Raw genomic sequence first — 27,041 nt, 5'->3', positions numbered from 1 at the left:
GGCTGGCAGAGGAACACAATGGTAACACAGTGGCAGGGCCCCTATAGGCTGGCAGAGGAACACAGTGGTAACACAGTGGCAGGGCCCCTATAGGCTGGCAAGGAACACAGTGGTAACAGTGGCAGGGCCCCTAAAGCCTGGCAAGGAACACAGTGGTAACACAGTGGCAGGGCCCCTATAGGCTTGCAGAGGAACACAATGGTAACACAGTGGCAGGGCCCCTATAGGCTGGCAGAGGAACACAGTGGTAACACAGTGGCAGGGCCCCTATAGGCTGGCAAGGAACACAGTGGTAACACAGTGGCAGGGCCCCTATAGGCTGGCAGAGGAACACCATGGTAACAGTGGCAGGGCCCCTATAGGCTGGCAGAGGAACACAATGGTAACAGTGGCAGGGCCCCTATAGGCTGGCAGAGGAACACAATGGTAACACAGTGGCAGGGCCCCTATAGGCTAGCAGAGGAACACAGTTAGTGTGAGTGCGGGCAGGCGTTAAGGCAGTGAAAGTTGCACGAAGATAAGTCAGGGGGACACACTTACGGGCTAGTGTACAGTAGTTGTTTTGGGCAGCGTTTCTGGCCGACGGCCCGCACGGCAACGGACAGGCACAGGACAGGCGCCTTAGTGTGCGCCTTGTTTTGGGCCGGCTCACGCCTGCCGGTGCCCCAGGATCGGTGTAGTGGATAGGCTAGGCGGGGTGGGCCAATCAGATTGGCGTTAGTATCTGGGCGAGGGTGCGATCAGGCGGCCATCTTTTGGTTGTGTACTCTTCGTACACATCAAGCGGCAGAAAAGTGCTCAGCCGTGCAGGCAGAGGGGAATCAAGCACTCAGCAGTGCGGATGGCAAAGGATTGAAGAGTGGGGGCCACCCTAGTAGGTAGCGGGGGTTAAGGATCTCCCGCTCACCTCTGTGAACGGGGCTGCAGGAAGTTATCTGTGGGCTGCTCCGGCAGCCAGGAGAAAGGAGCTCCTGCTCCTGTGGACGCAGCTGCCTCAATGGCTCAGGCACAGGACAGGCGCCTTAGTGTCGCATCTGTGATCGAGTAGTAGAAACATGATGGCATTTACTGACAGAATGCATTACATTTGTTAGATTTATATGAGAAGGGCTACCATGAAATATCTAGTTATACATCTGATCAGTTTTGGAGCACCTTGTATGGATCAAAATCGATGGTAATGTCGGCAGCTGCATACCATATATGGTTTCTGGTGAAAAAAAGATGGAATAATCTAAATGGGGAATCTGTTGTAAAAATATGAATTGCGAGAGTATTGATACATAATTTCTCCAGCATGGGGTCTGGCATGGATTCACATGCTCATGAATATTCCCCGTCGTCAGGCTGGGAATCCTCGGTAAAGAAAAAACCAGTATCAGTTTCGTTTCTGATCTGTCTTTCGTAGTAATAACCAATCACTGGTCTCTGCGTCATACTGACCACAGCCAATGACTGCCCTCTACCTAAGCACCTCCTCCGGCAGCCATCTTCAGATTTTTACCGCACGTTCATGTGTTGGGATCCTCGTGCTATTGCTCTCGAGCGTTAGTGCTATTTTTTCGCGCTTTTTCACAAAAACTTCGATTCTTCGGTCAAAAGAGAAGCTCCACCGATCCTACATCCGATCAACGGGGACCCGTGTCGGATTCGTCTGTACCCCTCAAGGGTGAAGATTTCGTCGAGCTACACTTCGGAGGACTCCAGAAGCTTCTCAGGCCCGGTCTCGGAGATGGCCCAGGAGAAGGGAAGCTCGACGCCCGGAAAGCTGTTCAGGGTCTGCCCTGGATGCCAGCTGCAGAACGTCTTTAAGGAGGACGAACACTCTTTCTGCCTTTACTGCCTTCATGAGGACAAAACGCACGTGGAGAAGGACTGTGCGTTTTGCGGCAACATGTCGGAACGGACCATGAAGGACCGTCATCAACGTCTCGCCAACTGGCTGGAGGGTAAGAGCCCGTCTGGCGAGAAGAAGAAGAAATCCGAGCGGTCTTCTAAGACCTTTGAGGGCGCCCCGGCGACGGGGGCCCAACATAAGGCCAAGCACCGCGAGTCCGCTGGCACCGGGAGCGCCGAACGGTCGGGCTCTACGGGCGCCAGGCAGGGCGCACCCTCCCCGGCACCATCAACCACGAGCCAACGCTCTGGGTCGGGTAAGAGGAAGGCCGAGCACCCGGCGAAGCTCCTGGAAAGGCCCCGGTCGAGCTCTAAGGCAGAGGAGGAGCGTGGCAGTGCCCCCTCCCTCAAGGATAAGGCGGTGAGCGCACCTAAGGTGGTGAAGGCCTTGATCCATCCGACCAAGCCCTCTATCGAAACGGTCGCGGCGGCCCTGGCTCAGCCTGTGGAGGCTGCACCAGTGGTGGCGACCTCAGGGCCCAGAATCTCCCTGCCTCCTCGGAGGGAGTCTTCTTTTGTGCCCATCGATAGGACCCCCGTGAAACCCTCCGTGGGGAAGAAGGGGGGGCAGGGCGTCGTCGTAGATTCGGCCTCAACCTCAGAAGAGGAGCTGATCGAGGTCTTAAGCCACGGCCTAGGCGTGGAACAAGGCCAGCCCGTCGGAATGGGCCCCGACGCAGGTGACGACGACGACATCGTCGAGGATACCGACGGGGCCCCTGTTCGCCCGTCGGATTCCCCTCTGCCAGCGCCGCAAGACAACTCGGCGGCCATTTTGTTGGCCATACAGTCCTTATGCACCGAGATAAGGACGAGGCTACCGTTACCGACGGAGGAACCTCTCCCGTCGGGGGATCCAGAACCGGGACCTTCTGGTGTTCCCCGTACCAAGAAAAGAAGGATCCATCCACCACCTCCTTTTCAACCGTCGCGCCCCGTCCAGCCCTCCTCCCCGTCCACCCGAGGGGATGATACGGGGACTGACACGGCAGCGACGGGTACGGACGACGAGGCATACGACGAGGATTTTCCGTCGTCGCCTCCCACCAGGGCTTCTCCGCCCGACGAGATCGGATCTTTCCACTCCATGATCTCCAGGGCTTCCGAGCTTTTCCAACTCTGCCCTGAGGAGAAGAAAAAGGAAGGCTTCCTTTATCAGCGGCGCGAGGCCAAGAGGAAGACGGTCCTCGCAGTGCCTCTGTTGGACGACATTTGGGATGAGGGCCTGTCCCTCCTCAAGAACCCTTCCACGACGCCAGCTAGAAGAGACCGGTACGAGAAAAAGTACCGGGTCCCGGACACGGCCCCCCTATGCCTCCGGGCGCAGCCTACCCCGGACTCCGTCGTCTCCGCGGCAGCCAGGAAGAAAGCGGGGGGGGGGGTGCGGCCTCCACATCGACTTCCCCGCCGGACGGCGAGGGAAAGAAATTGGATGCTATGGGACGTAGAGTCATCTCGTCGGCAGCGACGACGATTAAAGCGGCCAACGCCTTGGCTATCGTGGCCCGCTACGACAGGGAGCTCTGGTACAAGATAGCTCCCCTGCTGGATTTTCTGCCGGACGACAAGAGGGCGGAGGCCCTTGAGATCCTACAGGAAGGTGAAGTGGCGTCGGACCACGCCATCACCGTGGCGACGGACATCGCCGACACTGGGTTCCACCAGCTGGGTAACGGCGTTTGCCTTCGACGTCGTGGATGGCTCAAAGCTACGGACTTTCGGCAGGACGTCCAGACCAGAGTCCTGGACATGCCCTTCGACGGGAACAACCTGTTTGGGAAGACAGTGGACGATTCCCTTCAGGCCATCAAGGCGGATACTGAGACGGCCCGGCCCTTGGAGTCCTGCAGCAGCGACGGACGCCCTTTCGGAGCGGCGGAGGCAAGGGCGCCTCCAAAGGTTCCGGCGGCGGTTTCGCTTCCTACCGTCAAGCGGCCCGCTCGTCGTCGCAAGAGGCCTACAGAGGACGAGGCAAGTCTAGCGGACCCCGCCGTCGTCGCCAAGGAGGTCAAGGCGGCAAGGCCGCGTCCAAGCAGGATTGAACCGGCCGTGGGGTCGGGCCCCCACCGAAGCACCCCGGTGGGAGGCCGGCTGGCGGGCTTCGTCAGCGTGTGGGAGTCCATCTCCACCGACCGTTGGGTGCTGGACGCCCTGGCCCGGGGCCACGCGCTCGAGTTTCAAAGAAGGTGCCCGCGCGTCCCCCCCGTGGCCAGGAAAGAACTTCACGTCCCTCAACTTCTCCTGGAGGTAAAGGCGATGCTCAGAAAGGGCGCCATCGAACTCGTCCCAAAGAGGCTTCGGGGCTCCGGAGTCTACTCGCGATACTTCCTCGTCAAGAAGAAGACGGGAGGATGGCGCCCCATCCTAGACCTGCGACGGCTGAACAAGTTCATCAAGGCGCAGAAGTTCCGGATGGTCACCCTACAGCACGTCTTGGGTCAACTGGAGGAAGGAGACTTCCTATCGTCGGATTTGGAGGATGCCTACTTCCACATTCCAATCCTAAAGGGGCACCGAAAATTCCTCAGGTTCGTGGTACAAGGGCGTCATTACCAGTTCAAAGCCCTTCCCTTCGGACTACGGTCGGCACCCAGGGTATTCACCAAGTGCCTCGCACCGGTGGCGGCGCAGTTGCGCCGCGACGGGATCCACGTCTACCCCTACCTGGACGACTGGCTCATCCGCGCCAAGACGAAGGAGCTCGCCGTGGTCCACACAGCAAGGACCGTCCAACTCCTCACGGACCTGGGATTCTCCGTGAACTACGCCAAATCCCACCTGGTGCCCGCGCAAGTCGCACTGTTTCTGGGAGCGAGGCTCGACACAGTGTCCCTTCTGGCCTCCCCGTCGGAGGAGAGGACCAGGACCATCTTGGGCAAGGTGCAACGGATGTTGGTGGCCGACGCGGCCAAAGTGAGATCCATCAAGTCCCTCCTCGGGATGATGTCTTCCTGCATCTACCTCATTCCCATGTGCAGGCTCCGGATGCGCCCGTTGCAAGAATTCCTGGATGCGCGCTGGATCCAGACGACGGGCAGCTTCGAAGAAAGGATCAAGCTCGACGAGAGTTTCCGACGAGCGATACGGTGGTGGGGCACCCGCGCGCATCTGACGGCGGGCATGGACTTCCAGACCCCAGCCCACCAGGAGACTGTGACCACGGATGCCTCCCTGGAAGGGTGGGGAGCGCACACCGAAAATCTGCACGCGAGGGGACTCTGGCTCCCGACGGAGAAGTCCCTGCATATCAACGTCCTGGAGCTCCGTGCAGTGTTTTGGGCCCTCAGGTCCTTCCTTCCGTCCCTGAAGGGCAAGGTGGTGAGAATCTTCACCGACAACACCACCACCATGTTTTACATCAGGAAACAGGGCGGAACCAGGTCCCCAGCGCTGTCCAAGGAGGCGCAGGACCTGTGGCATTGGGCCGTCGCCCAAGGGATTTTTCTGGTGCCGTTTCATCTGGCAGGGATAAAAAACACCATCGCCGACTCACTCAGCAGGGAGCTGCGCTCGTGCCACGAGTGGGAACTACGGCAGGATCTGGTGGATCGCCTCTTCCGACGGTGGGGCACACCCCAGGTCGACCTGTTCGCGACGGCGACGAACACCAAGTGCCGGAGGTTCGCCAGCAGGTTTCCCCAGACGAGGAGCATGGGCGATGCTTTCTCGTTCCCCTGGGAGGGCCTGTTCCTCTACGCGTTCCCTCCCTTGCCTCTGCTAATCCGGCTCGCCAACCAGCTCAAGAGGTCACGGTGCAGGATGATCCTCGTCGCACCTGCGTGGCCGAGGCAGATATGGTTCCCGGACCTTCTGGACTTGTCAGCGTCCCCGCCGATCAAGCTGCCGGCGGACGCGGATCTACTCTCCAGGGAAGGAGGCACCATCCTCCACCACGACCCGAAGTCGCTGAACTTGCAGGCCTGGCTCCTGCAGCGCTAGAGTTTGGAGGATACGACATACCGGCCGATTGCAGAGAGGTTCTTGCAAAGGCCAGGGCGTCCTCGACTCTTAAATGCTACGGACACAAATGGAAGAGGTTCTCTGTCTGGTGCCACGCACAGAAGATTAACCCTCTACGGATTACGGCTCCCCAAGTACTGCCGTACCTGCTGACGCTGGCCAAAGCTGGTTTGGCACACGCGTCCATCAAGATTCATCTTGCTGCGATCTCCCGATACACCAGAACCACGGGGCGGACGTCCTTGTGGTCTCATCGTCTGGTGAAAGAGTTCATGAAGGGACTGTTCAGATCGTTCCCGCCGGTGAAGGCTCCGGCCCCGGCGTGGGAGCTCAACGTGGTGCTGACCAAGCTCATGGGACCTCCGTTCGAGCCTCTGCACTCGGCCCCGTTGAAGTTTCTATCGTGGAAAACAGCTTTTCTTGTGGCCATCACCTCCGCACGACGAGTGGGAGAGATCCAGGCCCTTTCCTGCAAGGCCCCGTACTTGACTTTCCACGACACGAGGGTAGTGCTCAGGACGCACCCCTCCTTCATGCCCAAGGTACCGTCGGACTTCCATCTCAACGAACCCTTGGTGTTACCTGTGTTCTTCCCGTCGCCTTCGTCGCCGGCTGAGAGGACTTTGCACTCGCTGGATGTAGCTAGAGCGCTGAAGTTCTACGTGGACCGCACGAAGGGTTTTCGGAAGACGTCACAACTCTTTGTGAACTTTGGACCTGTCAATCAGGGGAAGGCCCTCTCGAAGGCTTCCATCTCCAGATGGCTCTCCGGCTGTATCATGTACTGTCACCGGTTGGCAAACCGACCGCTGCCTGGCCGTCCGAGAGCCCATTCCACCAGAGCGATCGCAGCTACCACGGCGTTCCTATCTGGTGTGCCCCTGCTGGACATATGCAGGGCTGCTACGTGGAGGTCGACGCACACCTTCACGAAATTCTACTGCGTCGACCGGGATTCCAGGGAGGAGTCCAGGGTCGGCCAAGCAGTGCTGCGCAACCTGTTCGCCTGAGGTGAGCCTGGTGAGGAGGTAAGATGCTTAATGTTGAGTTGATGTGATGCTTAATGTTGAGCCTTTGCCACCTCCCGTGGTTGTGCATGTGTGTACTGCTATGTATTCTTTATTCATGAGCATGTGAATCCATGCCAGACCCCATGCTGGAGAAGGAACAAGTTACTTACCTGTAACTGTTGTTCTCCAGCATGGGTCTGGCATGGATTCACATGCGAACCCTCCCGCCTACCCCTCTGCGGCTCTTCACTTGGTCATACTGCCACTTCACGTGCTTCCAAATCTGAAGATGGCTGCCAGAGGCGGTGCTTAGGTAGAGGGCAGTCATTGGCTGTGGTCAGTATGACGCAGAGACCAGTGATTGGTTATTACTACGAAAGACAGATCAGAAACGAAACTGATACTGGTTTTTTTCTTTACCGAGGATTCCCAGCCTGACGACGGGGAATATTCATGAGCATGTGAATCCATGCCAGACCCATGCTGGAGAACAACAGTTACAGGTAAGTAACTTGTTCCTTCCCAAACCTAGTGAGTCCCCCAGCAGCTATGCTGGATTTTTGGGGTTTATTTTTTTCTCCTGCTAAGAGTGAGACTCTTTTACTCCCACTCTTAGACATGATTTGAGGTGTTCCTTTATCTTTCCATGTGTTTAATGGGCTTGTTTACTCCATAGGGTCTCGTGTTTTTGATGTGGGTTACACAGCACCCTCCGTGCCATAACCCAGGGGAGTCGTAGCGACCCCCCAACATAGACTCCATACCCTGGGACTGACTACTGTCTCCCAGGGCATGTAAAGTCACCATTGGCTTTACTAGTTCCAAATTATGAACAGAAACCAGTAGAAACCATCATATTGTGGACGTACTGGTCGGGGCAATTAGATTGCCCCGGGGTCTGTTGTTCAATGGGGCACGTCTCCGTCGCCCCTGATCGAGTTTTGGCTGGTGGCAGTGGATACTACTTTTTATATTCGACCGCAAATATATCTTTATGGGATTTTCCCATTTTTCGAGGCTACCAACTTTAATTATTTAATTCTTATAGCCTCGAACATACCGCCAGTTTATTTATTTAATATTCACCGGTTGGTATTTTTTTCCAGAACTCTATTCTAAAATGGCGTTTGTGTTCTCTTGTGTGACTCCAACCCAAGTCGAGCCCTTTGTTCCACTTTTTGGCGGGCTTCCCCACAGAAGCCTCCAAAAGTGGTGCCACTCTGTCTGGGTACCACAGGGAGTGTGGGAGGGGGTTTAGGCACCCTGGACTGAGTTACCTTGGTAACTCAAGTAACACTCTTGTGTAATTGGCCCAAGTGGTGAGCCAGTCGGCTCACCACTTAGCATGTTTGATTGACAGCTAGGCTGAATGGGGGTTTGCTGCATAAAAGCAGGGCTTTAGGGACTGTAACTTCAGAAGTCACCACAGGACCCAAGAATCCGAGGAGGGAGAAGCTGAGCCGACCTGCAACGACGACACCACCGGTGGAGCCCTGCTGAACCGTCTCACCACTTTTCCCGATGACAGAGGAGATCTCCAGCCCTGAGAGTCTTCTTCATTTGATTGGTGTCATGATGCCTACCTCCAAGGAGCCAGACAGGGCCCGGCACCCTCAGAGGCAGGCAACATGTATACTAGGGAAGTCCCAGCCACCCCAGATAGGGGCTCTTTGGACTCCGTCCTGGCGCCATTGGCGTCAGGCTCATACAAGATATGGAAGGAATAGTGTTTGGTGCAAACTTACCTGGCAGACCATGCTGCAATTTCCTTACCTGGCAGATCATTCTACAACTTCCAGATGAAAAAGGAACTACTTAACCACACGGGTGTGGCTGGTGGCAGGATACATACCTTCAGTGGAAGGATACATACCTGGGACTACTTGAAAGGCTATTTAAGCCACGCCCAGACAGCAAACCACACTTCGCGTTGTTCTGCTCATAGCAGCTGGACGCTCACCGTGCCTGCTCCTGCTCCAGTCCTCGACCACGCCTGCCAGCATCCTGGAAACACCTAAGGATAGAAAAGGGCAGAAGAAACAGGTGAAAACAAACCTTACCTGTTAAAGCTGCATTCCGGATTCAGCGATCCAACGTTCCTGCAAAAAGACATCATTTTAAATACTCACCGCGTCGCATACATCTCGGCGCACTTCTCTTACCTGCATGTGGCGCCTTCGGCTCTGCGACGCCCATCCGGGTCTCCTGCAGCATTCCAGCACCTACGGGGAGACGAAGAGAAGAAAGCAAGGTGAGAAGGGGAAAATAACCAAGAAGCACTTACCTGCCAAGCTAATTCTTCTTTCCTTCGGGTCGATGCCATTCCTTGGGCATTTCAGCACCCCGGCCCCTATGGGGAAAAAGCAAACATCACATTAGTTGAATGCAAGAACCGTAGCAAACGAACTATTTAAAACTTACCTGCTTACAGGTCGGACTCAGCTTCTGCTTCGTGCCGGCTCCATTTCTTCGGCATTCTCGAACTCCGGCCCCTAAGGAAAAAGAGACAGGAAAAGACAGTAGTGGGCCTACACCAAAACTCACCTGAAATCAGGTTTTCGACGGAAACCGCCCTCAGCCCGGAGTCTTCCATTACCTGCAAAAGAGAAGAGCAACAGTTTAGATTCAAGCTTGCCATAAACATTTACGGTACTTACCGGAACAGACAAGCGAACTCTAACTTACTATCCAGTGACGTAACTGGATCCCAACGCGCCCCTACATCAGAAGCAGGATGGAGAGCTTGCCTTCTCAATCCCTAAGGTGAGTCTCCATAGGGAATTACAGAAGGGTTGCAAGGACGGTGAGAAGGAACGGGAGATCAACACAAAACCGGCAGAGTATTAACCCTTCCTTTTCGCTCACAGAAGGGTATTCATCCGAGCCAGACAAGCCAGATTTGGAAACCCAGCCCACTCCATCTTCAGGGTGCTGAACATCTCCTTCGAAGAGGCCACTGCCGTCCAGACCACGCCCGCGCCTCCTTGGGAACCAGATGAGCGTTACAACTGGTGGGGATAACCAGTTTTGCCTTCTTTTCACCTTCCTGGAGTTTCTCTTGGCCGCCTTGCCCGTGCCAAGCACCCGGGCAACCGGAATACCACGGTTTACCACTACCGCGAAGAGAAGGGTAGTACCTTTTAACCGAAGAACTCCGCGGCTGGTTTCTTCCCTGGCAGTGCGACAACCTTCATCTTTCCTCCACGGCGAGACCTCCTCTTCCTCTGGACGAAACACCGACTTGCACCCGCTGCCAGGAACTGTCCACGCTGGAGCTTCCTTCACACTTAAGGTACTGTGTCCCGCCTGGCTTCCCTTGCGACAGATCGTTCGGGGTGACAGTAAAGCCTCGACTTTCTAACCTGGGCTGGCCTGGGACAATCTAGCTAACTTTTCCCGACTTTAATTTCATCCTTTTTGTGCGAACTATCTACAAGACTCTTTGGGCATAGCCCCACTGTGTGAACCTGGACCCCTTCTGCTTGCTCTCTCCAAGAGTGGGCCTTGCAATTGACGTCCTTGCTCTCCAGTAGAACTCTGCCTATCCTGCCTTACTGTGGTTCTTGTAAAAGTATAGAAACATGAGTGCTTCCATAACTCTGCCTTTTTCCCTCCCTTTTTCATAACGTATTAGAGTGCCATCTTATGTTAAGTGCTCACCTCTGTCTGAAAATAAGTGGTGTTTCTCACTGACTTGTCTAATAAGTAATTAGGGTTGTGTATATATGACTGTGTGCTGAATTTACTCACCTTTTTTTTTTGCTAGTGTAATTTACAAGTGGGTCTTTAAATAATTATATACTTTTACACCAAAGCTCTGGTCAGTGTTTGCTTGTGCTACTGTCTCTGTACCTATTGTGTATACTCTATATACTGCCTAACTCTTCTTGAGGGAAGTCTGACTGCTCAGCCACAGCTACCAAGTGAATCTGTGTGGTACAGACTGCTACCAAGTGGGTTTACTGCCAAACACCTGTAGTCCTAAATCTTCTGCAGTGGTCCCTAAGGGAACTGCACAGGTGTCTGCCTAACACCTACACTTCAACCTATTTGAGCTGAGGGCGATCAGACTAGCTCTGAAGGCCTTCCTGCTCTCCGTATGAGGAAAGAATGTCTTGATAATGGACAACACGGTGGCCATGTACTACCTCAAGAGCGGAGGAGTAGGGTCACTACCACTGTGCAGAAAAGCAAGGCAGCTCTGGTTCTGGGCAAAACAAGAAGGGATCTCTCTGTCGGCAGTTCATCTAGCTGGAGAGCAAAACACAGTGGCGGACGCTGTGAGCAGGCAGAGCACAGTCTCCCACGAGTGGAAACTAGCTCAGGAAGTCCTTCAAGAGATCTACGCCCTTTGGGGAACCCCGCAAGTGGATCTATTCGTGACCAGTGTGAAAAGGAAGTGTGAACTGTACTGCTCAAGGGAATTTCCTCCGAGGAGCTCTAGGAGAAGCGTTTGTAGTGGGCTAGGAATTTCCACTCTCTGTATGTGTTTCCTCCAGTACCTGTGATCCTCAAGTAATCAGGAGGTTGAGAAAGTTCAGGAAAACCATGATCCTAATCGCCCCGGATTGGGCAAGGAGAACGTGTTACCCAGACCTTCTGGACATGTCCATCTGCCCTCCAATATGTCTTCCAAAAGAGAGGATCTTGTCTCGCGAGAAGGTCACATTCTCCATCCAGAGATCCAGACACTCAACCTTCACGCATGGCTTCGGAGAGGCTGAGATTCAAGGATTGGGACCTTTCGGGATTACGTCATTGAGATCTTGTTTTCGGCCAGAAGGCCAGCAACTAAATCTCTGTACCAGTGTCGTTGGAACAAGTTCAGTAACTGGTGCAGAGATAAGAATATGGCTCGGTTTGAGTGTAATATTCCCACAATATTGTCTTTTCTGTTATACTTGGCTAATCTGGGGCTCCAGGTTGGCACGATAAAGAGTTATTTAGCAGCGCTATCTATTTTCAAGTGCTCCTCAGAGGAAGAATCTTACTTCAAGATACCTTTTTGATAAAACAATTCTTAAAAGGTCTAAATAATAATTTTCCTCCAATACCTTTACAAGTACCTGTGTGGGACTTACACTTAGTATTAAAGTTCCTCACATGCATGCCATTTGAGCCTTTACATTCTTGTCCATTAAGGCTCGTTACTTTAAAAGCAATACTTCTTGTGGCAATTAAATCAGCCCGCAGGGTAAGTGAGTAGATAAAATTGTCCTTAGGGTTAAACCCTCTTTTTTGTCAAAAATTGTCTCAGATTTTCACCTGTCACAAAAAATAACACTGCCTGCTTTTTACCCTCCTCATCACGCAAGTAAGATTGGCAAGATTACCTCAGTGTGACCAACTCTTTGTGGGATACACTGGCTGTAAATTGGGACTGGCAGTGACTAAGCAAACATTATCTAAATTGATATTTTTGGCTATAACAATGTTATAGATTGGCTGGTAAAGATCCTCCAGATGGGCTGAGGGCTCATTCAACCAGGGGCATGGCGACTTCAAAAGCACTTCAAAGGGGTGTCCCAGTGTAAGATAATTGTGCAGCAGCCACATGGTCATCCTTGCACACTTTTATAAAACGCTATGCTCTAGATTTGACTTCTTCACAAGGAGGTCTTATTGCTAAATCAGTACTTCATTCTGTACATGACTAATACTCACACCTCCAATACAAAACTGCTTTGGGAGTCTATCTAGGATGAGGAATACATGGGAAGACACAATCCATTTGAAGAACAAGTTACTTACCAACTGTCACGTTCTTCCGATTGGATGTTCCTCCCACGTATTCCTCATCGACCCTCCCAGTCTACCCCACAGTACAGTTTACGTGGTTTACACTCAAAATTCCTTTAAGGCTTGGTTCAAAGAGGCACGCCATTAACTCAATCCATTGGCTACAATATACGAAAAAACAGAACTGAGGGCAAAGGACGTGGTCGACGCATTTATGCAGTGGATGACGTCGGCGCTCGATGGGTGCCGCCGAGGGACATCAACGCTGCAGTTTGAGTGGCACGCCCCCTGGTGGAGAGAGAAAAATGTTTCCGAAGATGCAAAGCTGAAGGTAAGGATATATCTAAGATGAGGAATATGTGGGAGGAACATCCAATCGAAAGAACGTTACAGTTGGTAAGTAACTTGTCTGCTGCAGCGTCCCTTCTGTGGTCACACATGCTTGTGAAATGTCAGCTTTGTGCTCTGCTTGTTCTGCTACTGCTGACCTTCCAGCTCCTGCTCCAGTTTCTTTCTACTGCTCCTCCCTACTGCAGCCTTTTATGCCCCTAAGGTGGGCTAATTGGTTTCAGCTATATGCCCTTAGGACTAATTGCCTGACGTAGGCAAGAGCCATTGGGCTGGCCTGCCTGACATGGACTCCTGCATGTCTCTTCAGCCCTCTTCACAGTCCCTGAGGGATTCTGTGACTTGCAGTTTAATTTGGGAAACATACATTTCTCCACTTCTTTAGAATGGCACGATAGGCAGAATTATATGCAGTACCCTTTGGGAACACTACACACAATTAAGACTACAAGTGACAGTACAATTTCACCTTTGGTACAAGCCTGTACAACACAGTTATAGTGGTAGCAGTAGCGGAGCAGCTAGACTTATCTCAAGAGTAAGTGAGCAGTACAAGGAGTTACACAAAGGGACAACAATTACTATGGTTCAGGCAAACACTGACTCAAGGTTTCTAAGTAAAGCATATATATTTATTTACTCAACAGTTGTTTAACATTTCACCTAGTCTATGCAAGTCAAAAATCACAATCACCAATACACCACTCCCCTTAAATTCCAGTTAAGCGCACATGTGAAGTGGGAGCAAAATGGCACTCCAGCAATTTAAAAGGGAGGGAAAGACAAAGTTATTAGAAATTAGGCAACACCAACAGGTAAGTAATCGGGGCAGTAGAGCAAGAGAGACTACAAGGTTAAAATCAGATAGAAAAGGCTTTGGGCCAAAGTCAATGGTTCAAAAGTCTTTTGCTCAAGATAATAGGTTCAATGTAGTGTGCAGTAAAGTTCATGGCACAGATTCCGGACGAGGTTGGTTGGTAGAAAAGTTAGCTCAAAGAGAAGAGAAGGACAAGCCCTCGGATTGGAGAAAGATTTCAAACACTTTCACCGCGGCTGAATGAAACGGACAACCGGATTTGCACAGTACCTTAAAACGGAGAGGGAAAGGGAGCTGTAGCTGAGGCTGACGTTCCTGGTGGTTCCTACAGGCTCACGGTTCTTGAAGCTACTGTTGGACTGATACAAAGTAGGAAGACTGGAGGGTCCTGCGCCACCCAGCGAAGAAACCAGCAGCGGAGCAAATCAACGAATAAAAGGTGCGCTCCTTAAAACCCAAGCAGGGTCCGACCTTCCTGGCTATCAGGCCCACTGTAGCGGTGTACAGCGAATTCAACCAGAGGAGGGGTCCTGGCTTGCAGAAACTGGTTGGTCCCACCAGCTAAAGGGAAGAAGTTTCCTGGAGGATCTTCTCTGTTGTCGGATTTGGACCTGCTGCAGGGCTTCACCGGGAGGTTTAGTCGTGGTAGGGGTCCTCTTCTTCCAATTCCTTTGTTTCTTTCTTTCCAGTGGCGACTCTGCTCTTCCAGTCCCAGAGACCTGCATTTTATGCAGTTTTCCCCCGTTCATACAGCCTGGCTGTCAATCACACAGCAGGGTGGCTGGCCAGGCAAGGCCAGTCCCCTTAGCCAATCAGACAAGAGTGCGACTTGGGTTGCTAAGGCAACTCATGGCAGGGGTCGGAAAATCCCTCCCTCACATCCTGCCCCTCTAGACTATCCGGCGCCTTAAGGAGGGCTTCTGTGCAGAAGCCTGCGAAAAGACAGCGAACAAAGGAATCCTCCCCATTTTGGCACGCAGAGTAAAACTCGAGAAAGACTTTAACAAAAAGAAATGACGAATAAACCGGAGCCAAAATAAAATGTATTTGGTCAAGCGGGTTTATGTTTCAGGCTAATATAATAGCCTAAAACAATACCACGTTTATATAATATAATCACGGTAGGAAAGTAAGGGTAGTTACCACTGCCACCAGCTAAGTCTTGGTGTTAAGGGAGCAAAACAAGGCTCCAAGAGGCACAGACAAAAAGGGATAAGAATTGACCCTTCCCAGTACTCCATGTAAGATGGGGTGTACTGGGTCTGCAGTTAAAAGTGACTATATAAAGTTAATGGCAATTTTACATGTTTCTGGGGGACAAGAGTCGGCCCCAGAAAAATTTAATCAGTGGGAAGTCTTAAAGACAACCCTGTGTCACTGCACTGAAGGTGCTGTGTAACACACACAAAGTGGTGCACATGGAGTGGGTGAGGCTCCAGTGCCCAAGATCACACAAACAGTGCAAATACACACAGCAAAACACATTTAAGAGTGGAAAAAAGGCTCACACTCTTACCAGGTAAAAGAAATAAATCCTAGAAATCCAGCAAAGCTGCTGGGGGACTCTTTAGGTAAGGGAAATCGACCATTTATGAGAATTCTCCCTAATATGGCAAAAGGCCATAAAAAGGGTAGGATTACAGGTAAAGTTAAAAATGGGTTCCTCCCATTCTCCAGCATGGGGTCTGGCATGGTTTCACATGCTCATGAATATTCCCCGTCGTCAGGCTGGGAATCCTCGGTAAAGAAAAAACCAGTATCAGTTTCGTTTCTGATCTGTCTTTCGTAGTAATAACCAATCACTGGTCTCTGCGTCATACTGACCACAGCCAATGACTGCCCTCTACCTAAGCACCTCCTCCGGCAGCCATCTTCAGATTTTTACCGCACGTTCATGTGTTGGGATCCTCGTGCTATTGCTCTCGAGCGTTAGTGCTATTTTTTCGCGCTTTTTCACAAAAACTTCGATTCTTCGGTCAAAAGAGCCTCAAGCTCCGCCGATCCTACATCCGATCAACGGGGACCCGTGTCGGATTCGTCTGTGCCCCTCAAGGGTGAAGATTTCGTCGAGCTACACTTCGGAGGACTCCAGAAGCTTCTCAGGCCCGGTCTCGGAGATGGCCCAGGAGAAGGGAAGCTCGACGCCCGGAAAGCTGTTCAGGGTCTGCCCTGGATGCCAGCTGCAGAACGTCTTTAAGGAGGACGAACACTCTTCTGCCTTTACTGCCTTCATGAGGACAAAACGCACGTGGAGAAGGACTGTGCGTTTTGCGGCAACATGTCGGAACGGACCATGAAGGACCGTCATCAACGTCTCGCCAACTGGCTGGAGGGTAAGAGCCCGTCTGGCGAGAAGAAGAAGAAATCCGAGCGGTCTTCTAAGACCTTTGAGGGCGCCCCGGCGATGGGGGCCCAACATAAGGCCAAGCACCGCGAGTCCGCTGGCACCGGGAGCGCCGAACGGTCGGGCTCTACGGGCGCCAGGCAGGGCGCACCCTCCCCGGCACCATCAACCACGAGCCAACGCTCTGGGTCGGGTAAGAGGAAGGCCGAGCACCCGGCGAAGCTCCTGGAAAGGCCCCAGTCGAGCTCTAAGGCAGAGGAGGAGCGTGGCAGTGCCCCCTCCCTCAAGGATAAGGCGGTGAGCGCACCTAAGGTGGTGAAGGCCTTGATCCAACCGACCAAGCCCTCTATCGAAACGGTCGCGGCGGCCCTGGCTCAGCCTGTGGAGGCTGCACCAGTGGTGGCGACCTCAGGGCCCAGAATCTCCCTGCCTCCTCGGAGGGAGTCTTCTTTTGTGCCCATCGATAGGACCCCCGTGAAACCCTCCGTGGGGAAGAAGAAGGGGGGGCAGGGCGTCGTCGTAGATTCGGCCTCAACCTCAGAAGAGGAGCTGATCGAGGTCTTAAGCCACGGCCTAGGCGTGGAACAAGGCCAGCCCGTCGGAATGGGCCCCGACGCAGGTGACGACGACGACATCGTCGAGGATACCGACGGGGCCCCTGCTCGCCCGTCGGATTCCCCTCTGCCAGCGCCGCAAGACAACTCGGCGGCCATTTTGTTGGCCATACAGTCCTTATGCACCGAGATAAGGACGAGGCTACCGTTACCGACGGAGGAACCTCTCCCGTCGGGGGATCCAGAACCGGGACCTTCTGGTGTTCCCCCTACCAAGAAAAGAAGGATCCATCCACCACCTCCTTTTCAACCGTCGCGCCCCGTCCAGCCCTCCTCCCCGTCCACCCGAGGGGATGATACGGGGACTGACACGGCAGCGACGGGTACGGACGACGAGGCATACGACGAGGATTTTCCGTCGTCGCCTCCCACCAGGGCTTCTCCGCCCGACGAGATCGGATCTTTCCACTCCATGATCTCCAGGGCTTCCGAGCTTTTCCAACTCTGCCCTGAGGAGAAGAAAAAGGAAGGCTTCCTTTATCAGCGGCGCGAGGCCAAGAGGAAGACGGTCCTCGCAGTGCCTCTGTTGGACGACATTTGGGATGAGGGCCTGTCCCTCCTCAAGAACCCTTCCACGACGCCAGCTAGAAGAGACCGGTACGAGAAAAAGTACCGGGTCCCGGACACGGCCCCCCTATGCCTCCGGGCGCAGCCTACCCCGGACTCCGTCGTCTCCGCGGCAGCCAGGAAGAAAGCGGGGGGGGGGTGCGGCCTCCACATCGACTTCCCCGCCGGACGGCGAGGGAAAGAAATTGGATGCTATGGGACGTAGAGTCATCTCGTCGGCAGCGACGACGATTAAAGCGGCCAACGCCTTGGCTATCGTGGCCCGCTACGACAGGGAGCTCTGGTACAAGATAGCTCCCCTGCTGGATTTTCTGCCGGACGACAAGAGGGCGGAGGCCCTTGAGATCCTACAGGAAGGTGAAGTGGCGTCGGACCACGCCATCACCGTGGCGACGGACATCGCCGACACTGGGTTCCGCCAGCTGGGCAACGGCGTTTGCCTTCGACGTCGTGGATGGCTCAAAGCTACGGACTTTCGGCAGGACGTCTAGACCAGAGTCCTGGACATGCCCTTCGACGGGAACAACCCGTTTGGGAAGACGGTGGACGATTCCCTTCAGGCCATCAAGGCGGATACTGAGACGGCCCGGGCCCTTGGAGTCCTGCAGCAGCGACGGACGCCCTTTCGGAGCGGCGGAGGCAAGGGCGCCTCCAAAGGTTCCGGCGGCGGTTTCGCTTCCTACCGTCAAGCGGCCCGCTCGTCGTCGCAAGAGGCCTACAGAGGACGAGGCAAGTCTAGCGGACCCCGCCTTCGTCGCCAAGGAGGTCAAGGCGGCAAGGCCGCGTCCAAGCAGGATTGAACCGGCCGTAGGGTCGGGCCCCCACCGAAGCACCCCGGTGGGAGGCCGGCTGGTGGGCTTCGTCAGCGTGTGGGAGTCCATCTCCACCGACCGTTGGGTGCTGGACGCCCTGGCCCGGGGCCACGCGCTCGAGTTTCAAAGAAGGTGCCCGCGCGTCCCCCCCGTGGCCAGGAAAGAACTTCACGTCCCTCAACTTCTCCGGGAGGTAAAGGCGATGCTCAGAAAGGGCGCCATCGAACTCGTCCCAAAGAGGCTTCGGGGCTCCGGAGTCTACTCGCGATACTTCCTCGTGAAGAAGAAGACGGGAGGATGGCGCCCCATCCTAGACCTGCGACGGCTGAACAAGTTCATCAAGGCACAGAAGTTTCGGATGGTCACCCTCCAGCACGTCCTGGGTCAACTGGAGGAAGGAGACTTCCTATCGTCGTTGGATTTGGAGGATGCCTACTTCCACATTCCCATCCTAAAGGGGCACCGAAAATTCCACAAAGCCCTTCCCTTCGGACTACGGTCGGCACCCAGGGTATTCACCAAGTGCCTCGCACCGGTGGCGGCGCAGCTGCGCCGCGAGGGGATTCACGTCTACCCCTACCTGGACGACTGGCTCATCCGCGCCAAGACGAAGGAGCTCGCCGTGGTCCACACGGCAAGGACCGTCCAACTCCTCACGGACCTGGGATTCTCCGTGAACTACGCCAAATCCCACCTGGTGCCCGCGCAAGTCGCACTGTTTCTGGGAGCGAGGCTCGACACAGTGTCCCTTCTGGCCTCCCCGTCGGAGGAGAGGACCAGGACCATCTTGGGCAAGGTGCAACGGATGTTGGTGGCCGACGCGGCCAAAGTGAGATCCATCAAGTCCCTCCTCGGGATGATGTCTTCCTGCATCTACCTCATTCCCATGTGCAGGCTCCGGATGCGCCCGTTGCAAGAATTCCTGGATGCGCGCTGGATCCAGACGACGGGCAGCTTCGAGGAAAGGATCATGCTCGACGAGAGTTTCCGACGAGCGATACGGTGGTGGGGCACCCGCGCGCATCTGACGGCGGGCATGGACTTCCAGACCCCAGCCCACCAGGAGACTGTGACCACGGATGCCTCCCTGGAAGGGTGGGGAGCGCACACCGAAAATCTGCACGCGAGGGGACTCTGGCTCCCGACGGAGAAGTCCCTGCATATCAACGTCCTGGAGCTCCGTGCAGTGTTTTGGGCCCTCAGGTCCTTCCTTCCGTCCCTCGAGGGCAAGGTGGTGAGGATCTTCACCGACAACACCACCACCATGTTTTACATCAGGAAACAGGGCGGAACCAGGTCCCCAGCGCTGTCCAAGGAGGCGCAGGATCTGTGGCATTGGGCCGTCGCCCAAGGGATTTTTCTGGTGCCGTTTCATCTGGCAGGGATAAAAAACACCATCGCCGACTCACTCAGCAGGGAGCTGCGCTCGTGCCACGAGTGGGAACTACGGCAGGATCTGGTGGATCGCCTCTTCCGACGGTGGGGCACACCCCAGATCGACCTTTTTGCGACGGCGACGAACACCAAGTGCCGGAGGTTCGCCAGCAGGTTTCCCCAGACGAGGAGCATGGGCGATGCTTTCTCGTTCCCCTGGGAGGGCCTGTTCCTCTACGCGTTCCCTCCCTTGCCTCTGCTAATCCGGCTCGTCAACCAGCTCAAGAGGTCACGGTGCAGGATGATCCTCGTCGCACCTGCGTGGCCGAGGCAGATATGGTTCCCGGACCTTCTGGACTTGTCAGCGTCCCCGCCGATCAAGCTGCCGGCGGACGCGGATCTACTCTCCAGGGAAGGAGGCGCCATCCTCCACCACGACCCGAAGTCGCTGAACTTGCAGGCCTGGCTCCTGCAGCGCTAGAGTTTGGAGGATACGACATACCGGCCGATTGCAGAGAGGTTCTTGCAAAGGCCAGGGCGTCCTCGACTCTTAAATGCTACGGACACAAATGGAAGAGGTTCTCTGTCTGGTGCCACGCACAGAAGATTAACCCTCTACGGATTACGGCTCCCCAAGTACTGCCGTACCTGCTGACGCTGACCAAAGCTGGTTTGGCACACGCGTCCATCAAGATTCATCTTGCTGCGATCTCCCGATACACCAGAACCACGGGGCGGACGTCCTTGTGGTCTCATCGTCTGGTGAAAGAGTTCATGAAGGGACTGTTCAGATCGTTCCCGCCGGTGAAGGCTCCGGCCCCGGCGTGGGAACTCAACGTGGTGCTGACCAAGCTCATGGGACCTCCGTTCGAGCCTCTGCACTCGGCCCCGTTGAAGTTTCTATCGTGGAAAACAGCTTTTCTTGTGGCCATCACCTCCGCACGACGAGTGGGAGAGATCCAGGCCCTTTCCTGCAAGGCCCCGTACTTGACTTTCCACGACACGAGGGTAGTGCTCAGGACGCACCCCTCCTTCATGCCCAAGGTACCGTCGGACTTCCATCTCAACGAACCCTTGGTGTTACCTGTGTTTTTCCCGTCGCCTTCGTCGCCGGCTGAGAGGACTTTGCACTCGCTGGATGTAGCTAGAGCGCTGAAGTTCTACGTGGACCGCACGAAGGGTTTTCGGAAGACGTCACAACTCTTTGTGAACTTTGGACCTGTCAATCGGGGGAAGGCTCTCTCGAAGGCTTCCATCTCCAGATGGCTCTCCGGCTGTATCATGTACTGTCACCGGTTGGCAAACCGACCGCTGCCTGGCCGTCCGAGAGCCCATTCCACCAGAGCGATCGCAGCTACCACGGCATTCCTATCTGGTGTGCCCCTGCTGGACATATGCAGGGCTGCTACGTGGAGGTCGACGCACACCTTCACGAAATTCTACTGCGTCGACCTGGATTCCAGGGAGGAGTCCAGGGTCGGCCAAGCAGTGCTGCGCAACCTGTTCGCCTGAGGTGAGCCTGGTGAGGAGGTAAGATGCTTAATGTTGAGTAATGTGATGCTTAATGTTGAGCCTTTGCCACCTCCCGTGGTTGTGCATGTGTGTACTGCTATGTATTCTTTATTCATGAGCATGTGAATCCATGCCAGACCCCATGCTGGAGAAGGAACAAGTTACTTACCTGTAACTGTTGTTCTCCAGCATGGGTCTGGCATGGATTCACATGCGAACCCTCCCGCCTACCCCTCTGCGGCTCTTCACTTGGTCATACTGCCACTTCACGTGCTTCCAAATCTGAAGATGGCTGCCGGAGGAGGTGCTTAGGTAGAGGGCAGTCATTGGCTGTGGTCAGTATGACGCAGAGACCAGTGATTGGTTATTACTACGAAAGACAGATCAGAAACGAAACTGATACTGGTTTTTTCTTTACCGAGGATTCCCAGCCTGACGACGGGGAATATTCATGAGCATGTGAATCCATGCCAGACCCATGCTGGAGAACAACAGTTACAGGTAAGTAACTTGTTCCTTCTTCCTGGTCTGATTGCCCCACCACCACCATGTGATCCTGCTGCAGGCACCACCACCCCAAGGGTTGCAATGGGATCAGAGTGCCTGCTTTCCCTGGCCACATGGGAAGGGTCTCAGACCAGATTCTTGGGGGCGGGGAGGAGGGTGGAGTGAGGGGGAGGTCTTATGGGGGGTTGAGGATCAGATTCTCCACGGCACTCTCTCCCAGATAAACATGTATGGTTTTCCCCGAGGTAGCATGTAGCCTCCCATTGACACAAAAATACACAGGTCTACTCTGGCCTATCATCCTGACCACACCCTAACACCTGTACCCGTGAAGATCCCATACGGACGAAGGGACTGAAACATGTTAAGTCTAAAAACAGGGTGCACAGTGGCACTGTAAAAAAGGATATGTTTAGCACTTATTTAATGTCAATTATGTCTCCATCATTGAACACCTGTTTTCACGTTCGCATTATGTTCTGACACAATTGTGCAATTTTGTGTGGGGAAAATATATATCCTTGTAAACCGTAACAATTAAGGAGTTGTCATGGCCCTCTTCCACTGAATACAAGCGAGGGTTACAGTATCCTTATAGTCCCTTTTTCTGGCACTTATATGCTGTTGCCTTTCTGGCTGCAGTGTCCAAGGAAATGAGTTTGGGAGGCAGGTGTGAAACTTCACTTGCAAGGTTGAACCACTCCAGAGTCTCCACACATCCCATGCCATGCATTCTTCCCTGGTAAAATTGTGAAGAGCAGCAAGGCTGGACGAGGGTTCCCAGGAGATAATTGACCATGTCTTTCCAGCTAGCTCATCCAAGTGCCTGTGTGCAGGAAAAGTGTGATGTGTTGCTCACTCTTCCTGGGAGTTGAATCGCTAGCAAGTCTGGCAAGAGTGAAGCAATGCTTTTCTTGCTCTTATTCTCTGTCGGAGCTAGCTCGTCGAAGCTAGATCGCAGTAAATGGTGGTGTGTGCCTCGTCCTTTGTCAGTACCTTTTTAGAATTGTGGGTTCTTGACTATTGAATGCAATCCTAAAGCAAAGTATAAACTACTGGGATTGTCTATACTTGTTAAACCAGCTGCCTGAGATGGTGTAGTTGGTCAGTTGCACTGGGCAGGCTTTGCATAGAGCTAGAAAAGCTTTGACTTGTCTTAAAGTTGTGCCTTTTGTGTGGACCACGTTTGCTACCAGTTGCTACCTCTTCAAAGTTTTTTGATCCAATGTCCAGTAACTCTCTACTTTGCCAGTAATTCTCACTATATGCTAGATATATATAATAATATTCAAGTATTCTGTTCCAAAACTAAATATTGAGCCATCGTATTCCAAAGTATTCCATTTGCCAGGTGTTGCCACTACATGGCATTTTGTTCCCGCCAATGTAGTGTCCAGCTACTGGCAACTCAAGCCAAATGTTGCCAATGAATACTCGAATTAACAGTATTCCGGGTAATGGTATGAAATACCTGTATGCTCCAAACATTTGCCAAATGTTTACATAATTGTTTTGTCATCAAATGACCGTCTGATCACAGGTTCTGTATCCAGGTACTCTTGTAGAGTGGGCACTGAAGGACGGCATAATTCCTTAATCTCTTGTCCAGTGCAACAAGCTGGCTTCTCAGCCCCATCTACCAAGGGCAAGGTGGTTCATGTAAGGCTGCATGGAACCTAGTGTGTCCCTGCTCCTCTCGCACCTTGATACTAAAGGCAGTTAAGATGTAAAGAGTCTAGCCTTGTTGCTATCCCGCTGCCGGCTCGCAGTCACTTCTGCAGATTCTGCTGCTGGTATGAGTTAAATATCAAATTGCTTGCTCCTAGATTTTGAAAGGTTTTGGACCATAAATATAGATTTCAGTGTTTTTCATGAATGTGCTCAAATATTTCAAAGCACTAGATAAATATATAGCTGTTGCATGGTTGTTTTGTAGTACAGACACACTAATATTCAGCCATTCAGTAAATATCAGGGGTACTCTAACATACTGAGTTCTTTTACACGGGGGTTGCGTGAGTCTTCCTTTACAGATTTATTTACCACTACAGTCCGTCAAACCAGCATACAAGAAAGTTTTCACTGCTGGTATCAAAATGGGGGTTCTTGCCTGGGAATAAGACGAGCAGCATCTTTTTTTATAGTGGTTGGGTTTTATAAGACTTAGCAATATTTAGCAAGCCCAAAGTTGCTCCTATATAAATAGGGCTAGAAGGCTGTCTGAGAAGCGAGCAAACAAACCTACACAACAGAAGCTGGAGAAAGTACCTATAGGGAGGTTAACAGACAAGGGAGAAACCAGTAGATGAAATGCTTTGTTGAATTGCTGCAGCAGTGTTCATTATGGGAGTTGTATGTCCTTTGGCATAAAAGCAGGTATATTTGGTATTTATTCTTTCATGATATTTGTACTGGCATTAACCATTTTATCAATTATTTTGCTGATGTTAGCATTTTGTTTACATTTATGTTGATAAATGCCTAGAAAACAGCTACACATGTGCAGGACATGTATATACCTATGCGAGTATAGCTAATTTTGCCCCAGGCATATACTACGTAAGATATGCTTGCATGAGCAAGAGGTTTTGCATCAATCTGCTTATGTTCCAACAAGTACGCATTGTTCCTCTAAACACACAAACTTCGGTCCTGTAAGGATGCAAATGGTCACAAGGGGAAGGAATAAGCTCTTGCTCACAAGTGAGCGATGTCTGCAAGGTAGGTGGTACACAGGGGCACAGGTATAGGAAGTATAATTGGTTACTCTAAATCATTTTGCCACAGCATTGAGTGGTCACCATTTAATGTAAGGTCATAGTTACCAAGCAGGGTAGTCCCTATTAGAGTATTGTGGTATCAGAAATTGGACTGCTATTCTATATTGCACTCTACATGGTGTTAAATGTGCATTGTACAGGTGCTTTTAATGCTTCAAAACGCATGGAGAATTTACATTGCATATATTTTTCAGATTTGCCTTGGGACAATAAAAGACTCAAATGAAGCATTGGTTGCAGATGATGACATAGACTTGATAACTGAAACAGATCTTTCTGCCACCAAACCAGTTGCTCAGGTAAGCATTTTCACTGGTTGCTAGGCTGTTTTGGAAGATGGAATAATTCTTAGTTAATAGGAACATAATTTCATTTTAACTTGACCCTCTAATTGATCTATTTACATCTATATAATTGCACCTTTTAAGAATATTTTTTTAGCAATATTACTTTCACATAGTTGATTAATTGGTTTACAGTAATTTTAAATTGTTTTGACTGCAGAGATTAAGAGGTTATCAAGTGTCTACCCTGTTTAACGTGTGCTCTTCGAACAAGAATAAAACTACTAACCCAACATTATCAAATAGAACAAAAGCATTCCTCTCCCTCCACCCCCAGAGACCTTCAAATTCCCCTGTGCAAAAATGTAATCTGTTTGGCTTTACAATGAACCATCCCGACATCAAACATTAGAACATGTCAACCTTTAAGGGGGGGGTTACCCTCTCTCCCCTTTATCATTTCTTACATAATTAAACATATATATTAGGGCTGGGACACATCAATTTCCAAAAGGCATCTGAACAGGCCTCCCCAAATCTCCTCCCATTTGAGTCCATGCCCTGTGAGTTCGATCGAACTCCTATAGGATGAACATTTTGTATAGATTGGATTTAAATTCCTTTTTTTAATGTCCTTGCTCCGATCAAAACAATAGTGAGCCCTTTCCCAACATCTTCAATAAATGTTGGTGCCGAGAGCACCCCCATTAACTCTAAATATTGAAAAAACTATACTCATCTTAACTTTGCCGCCAACTGGGGAAGTATAATCAACCCATCTCCCTTCCACAGCTAGCCTGCCCAATCTACCTGTACATCCTACTAAGCATGGAACCGTAATGTTTTATCCGTTTATTCTATTTGGTAGGGACCACAGAAATGAGGCGGAGCCCATGTTAAAAGTAATCTGGTACTTTTCTGCTTCCTCCACAAATACAGTAATACAGCAAGTACTGAGTGTTCCCTTTTGCTAGTCGAAAACTATTCATTGGAACCCACAACCAGCCCCCCGCCGTAATCAGCAGCAAAACTGGATTTTCCAAGGCCACCCATCGTTTTTCGCCTTTCACTTAAATGGTGAAGCATGATTCAAAGTTTGTCAGCTCTTTACTATTGCTCCAAGTTAAACTCCACACCTTTCTGTTTAGGGAGGATCAGAATGCTATGTGCAACACCAGGTTTTTTATTGGCCCATAACATCGCATAAGGGGTCTTTTAACCTCTGAGAAAAATGGCTGAGACGCTAATGGGCAGCATCTGAAATAAACCCTAGGCAACACATTTGTCATATTTGTGTTAATGGCGGTCAAAGACCAGTTAAAAGCTTTCTGTATTACCCTCCATATGGGAAGGAAATTCGCTTTGGTAAATATGATTTTGTCTATGGTTTCAGTTTGAAGCATTAAAGGGAAGTTGCTTGATCCTCTACAGCCTTGTTCACTTGCCCCTGTAGAGGATCAAAACGGACTTTGTTTAGTTGACTGAAAAGCCTAACTATCCCCCATGACATTTTGACTTTTGACATCCTATACAAAGTTCTTTGTGTTAAAGGAAGTGGAGGAGACAGAAAAAAAGTTATGGAGGGAAAACAAGATGGTGGAATCTTCCTCCAGCTGGTCAGAGCTCCCTTGGCCTAGACTAACCCACCTCCTTCCCTTGTCAATAGCATCAAATGTCCTTTTGACATGTAGCACCTTGGTGTGCAGCTAATACCTTTGGGATAGGTGTGTCCGTTGATTCCTCTTGCCCAGACCAGCACCTGCTGGGAGGTTTGCCAACTGGAGGTGTTAACCCCACTCCACAAAGAATCAAAGGGAGAGGCATAGCTATCCAGTCTCCTACCTGGTCGCGGGCAGAGCCGGGTTGTCTGATCAGAACACACATGACCCTTCCACAGCTAAACTGGACCCACAGTGCTGACTCATGTGGTATCAAATAGACGTGGCTGTAATAAGTATGAGGGATGGTAGCCATCATACCTTAACTTTGGTATGGCTTATATTTAGAGGTTGCTACTGCCACCAGGATATTAACTTATGTAAAACAAGAGTGGGGGAGATCTGGGAATCTCTCTACGAGCATAAACACAGCCTAGTGACCCCTGGGCAGGACAAAGACTGATATGCAGGGACATTTCTTCTCTGTGAAAGGGACAATGAGCTAAAGACTTGGTAGAGTCTCTCCCAGGGGTTATTCACCTAAGAACAGGTCATTAGGCTGTGTTTGTGCTGGTAGAGATTCCCAGATCCCCCCCTGTTTTTAGTAACTTATGTAGTTTGCGAACGGGGGGGCCTATTCTAAATGCAACCCCTGCGCTGCAGAGACTTTGCCATCACTCTAGATGTCAAGAGAGCACCTGTGACTCCTGAGCGTGCTCTGTGCCACTGGAGAGCAGGTGCTGCAGATCAGGTTACGGATCCAGCAGGGCACAAGTGTGTACAAGCCTTTTGACATGCGTTTATAAAAGGTGGGAACCT

General features: G+C 52.0%; 1 protein-coding gene across 13 annotated transcripts in view; it reads left to right on the top strand.

The window, feature by feature from the left end:
* CAPRIN2 (caprin family member 2) overlaps positions 1 to 27,041 on the top strand; it is a 2,777,496-nt gene that overhangs the window by 1,327,792 nt on the left and 1,422,663 nt on the right. For all 13 annotated transcript variants that reach the window (XM_069628538.1, XM_069628546.1, XM_069628537.1 and 10 more), the window contains one exon: positions 24,475 to 24,579. In XM_069628538.1, coding sequence (XP_069484639.1) covers positions 24,475 to 24,579 — 105 coding nt within the window. The remainder of the gene's footprint in view (positions 1 to 24,474; positions 24,580 to 27,041) is intronic.

This window comes from Ambystoma mexicanum, chromosome 12, assembly GCF_040938575.1.
Source record: "Ambystoma mexicanum isolate Mex_15411 chromosome 12, UKY_AmexF1_1, whole genome shotgun sequence".
Taxonomy (NCBI): domain Eukaryota; kingdom Metazoa; phylum Chordata; class Amphibia; order Caudata; family Ambystomatidae; genus Ambystoma; species Ambystoma mexicanum.
Note: the sequence above shows the minus strand (reverse complement) of the source record. Positions and strands in the feature narration are given on the sequence as shown.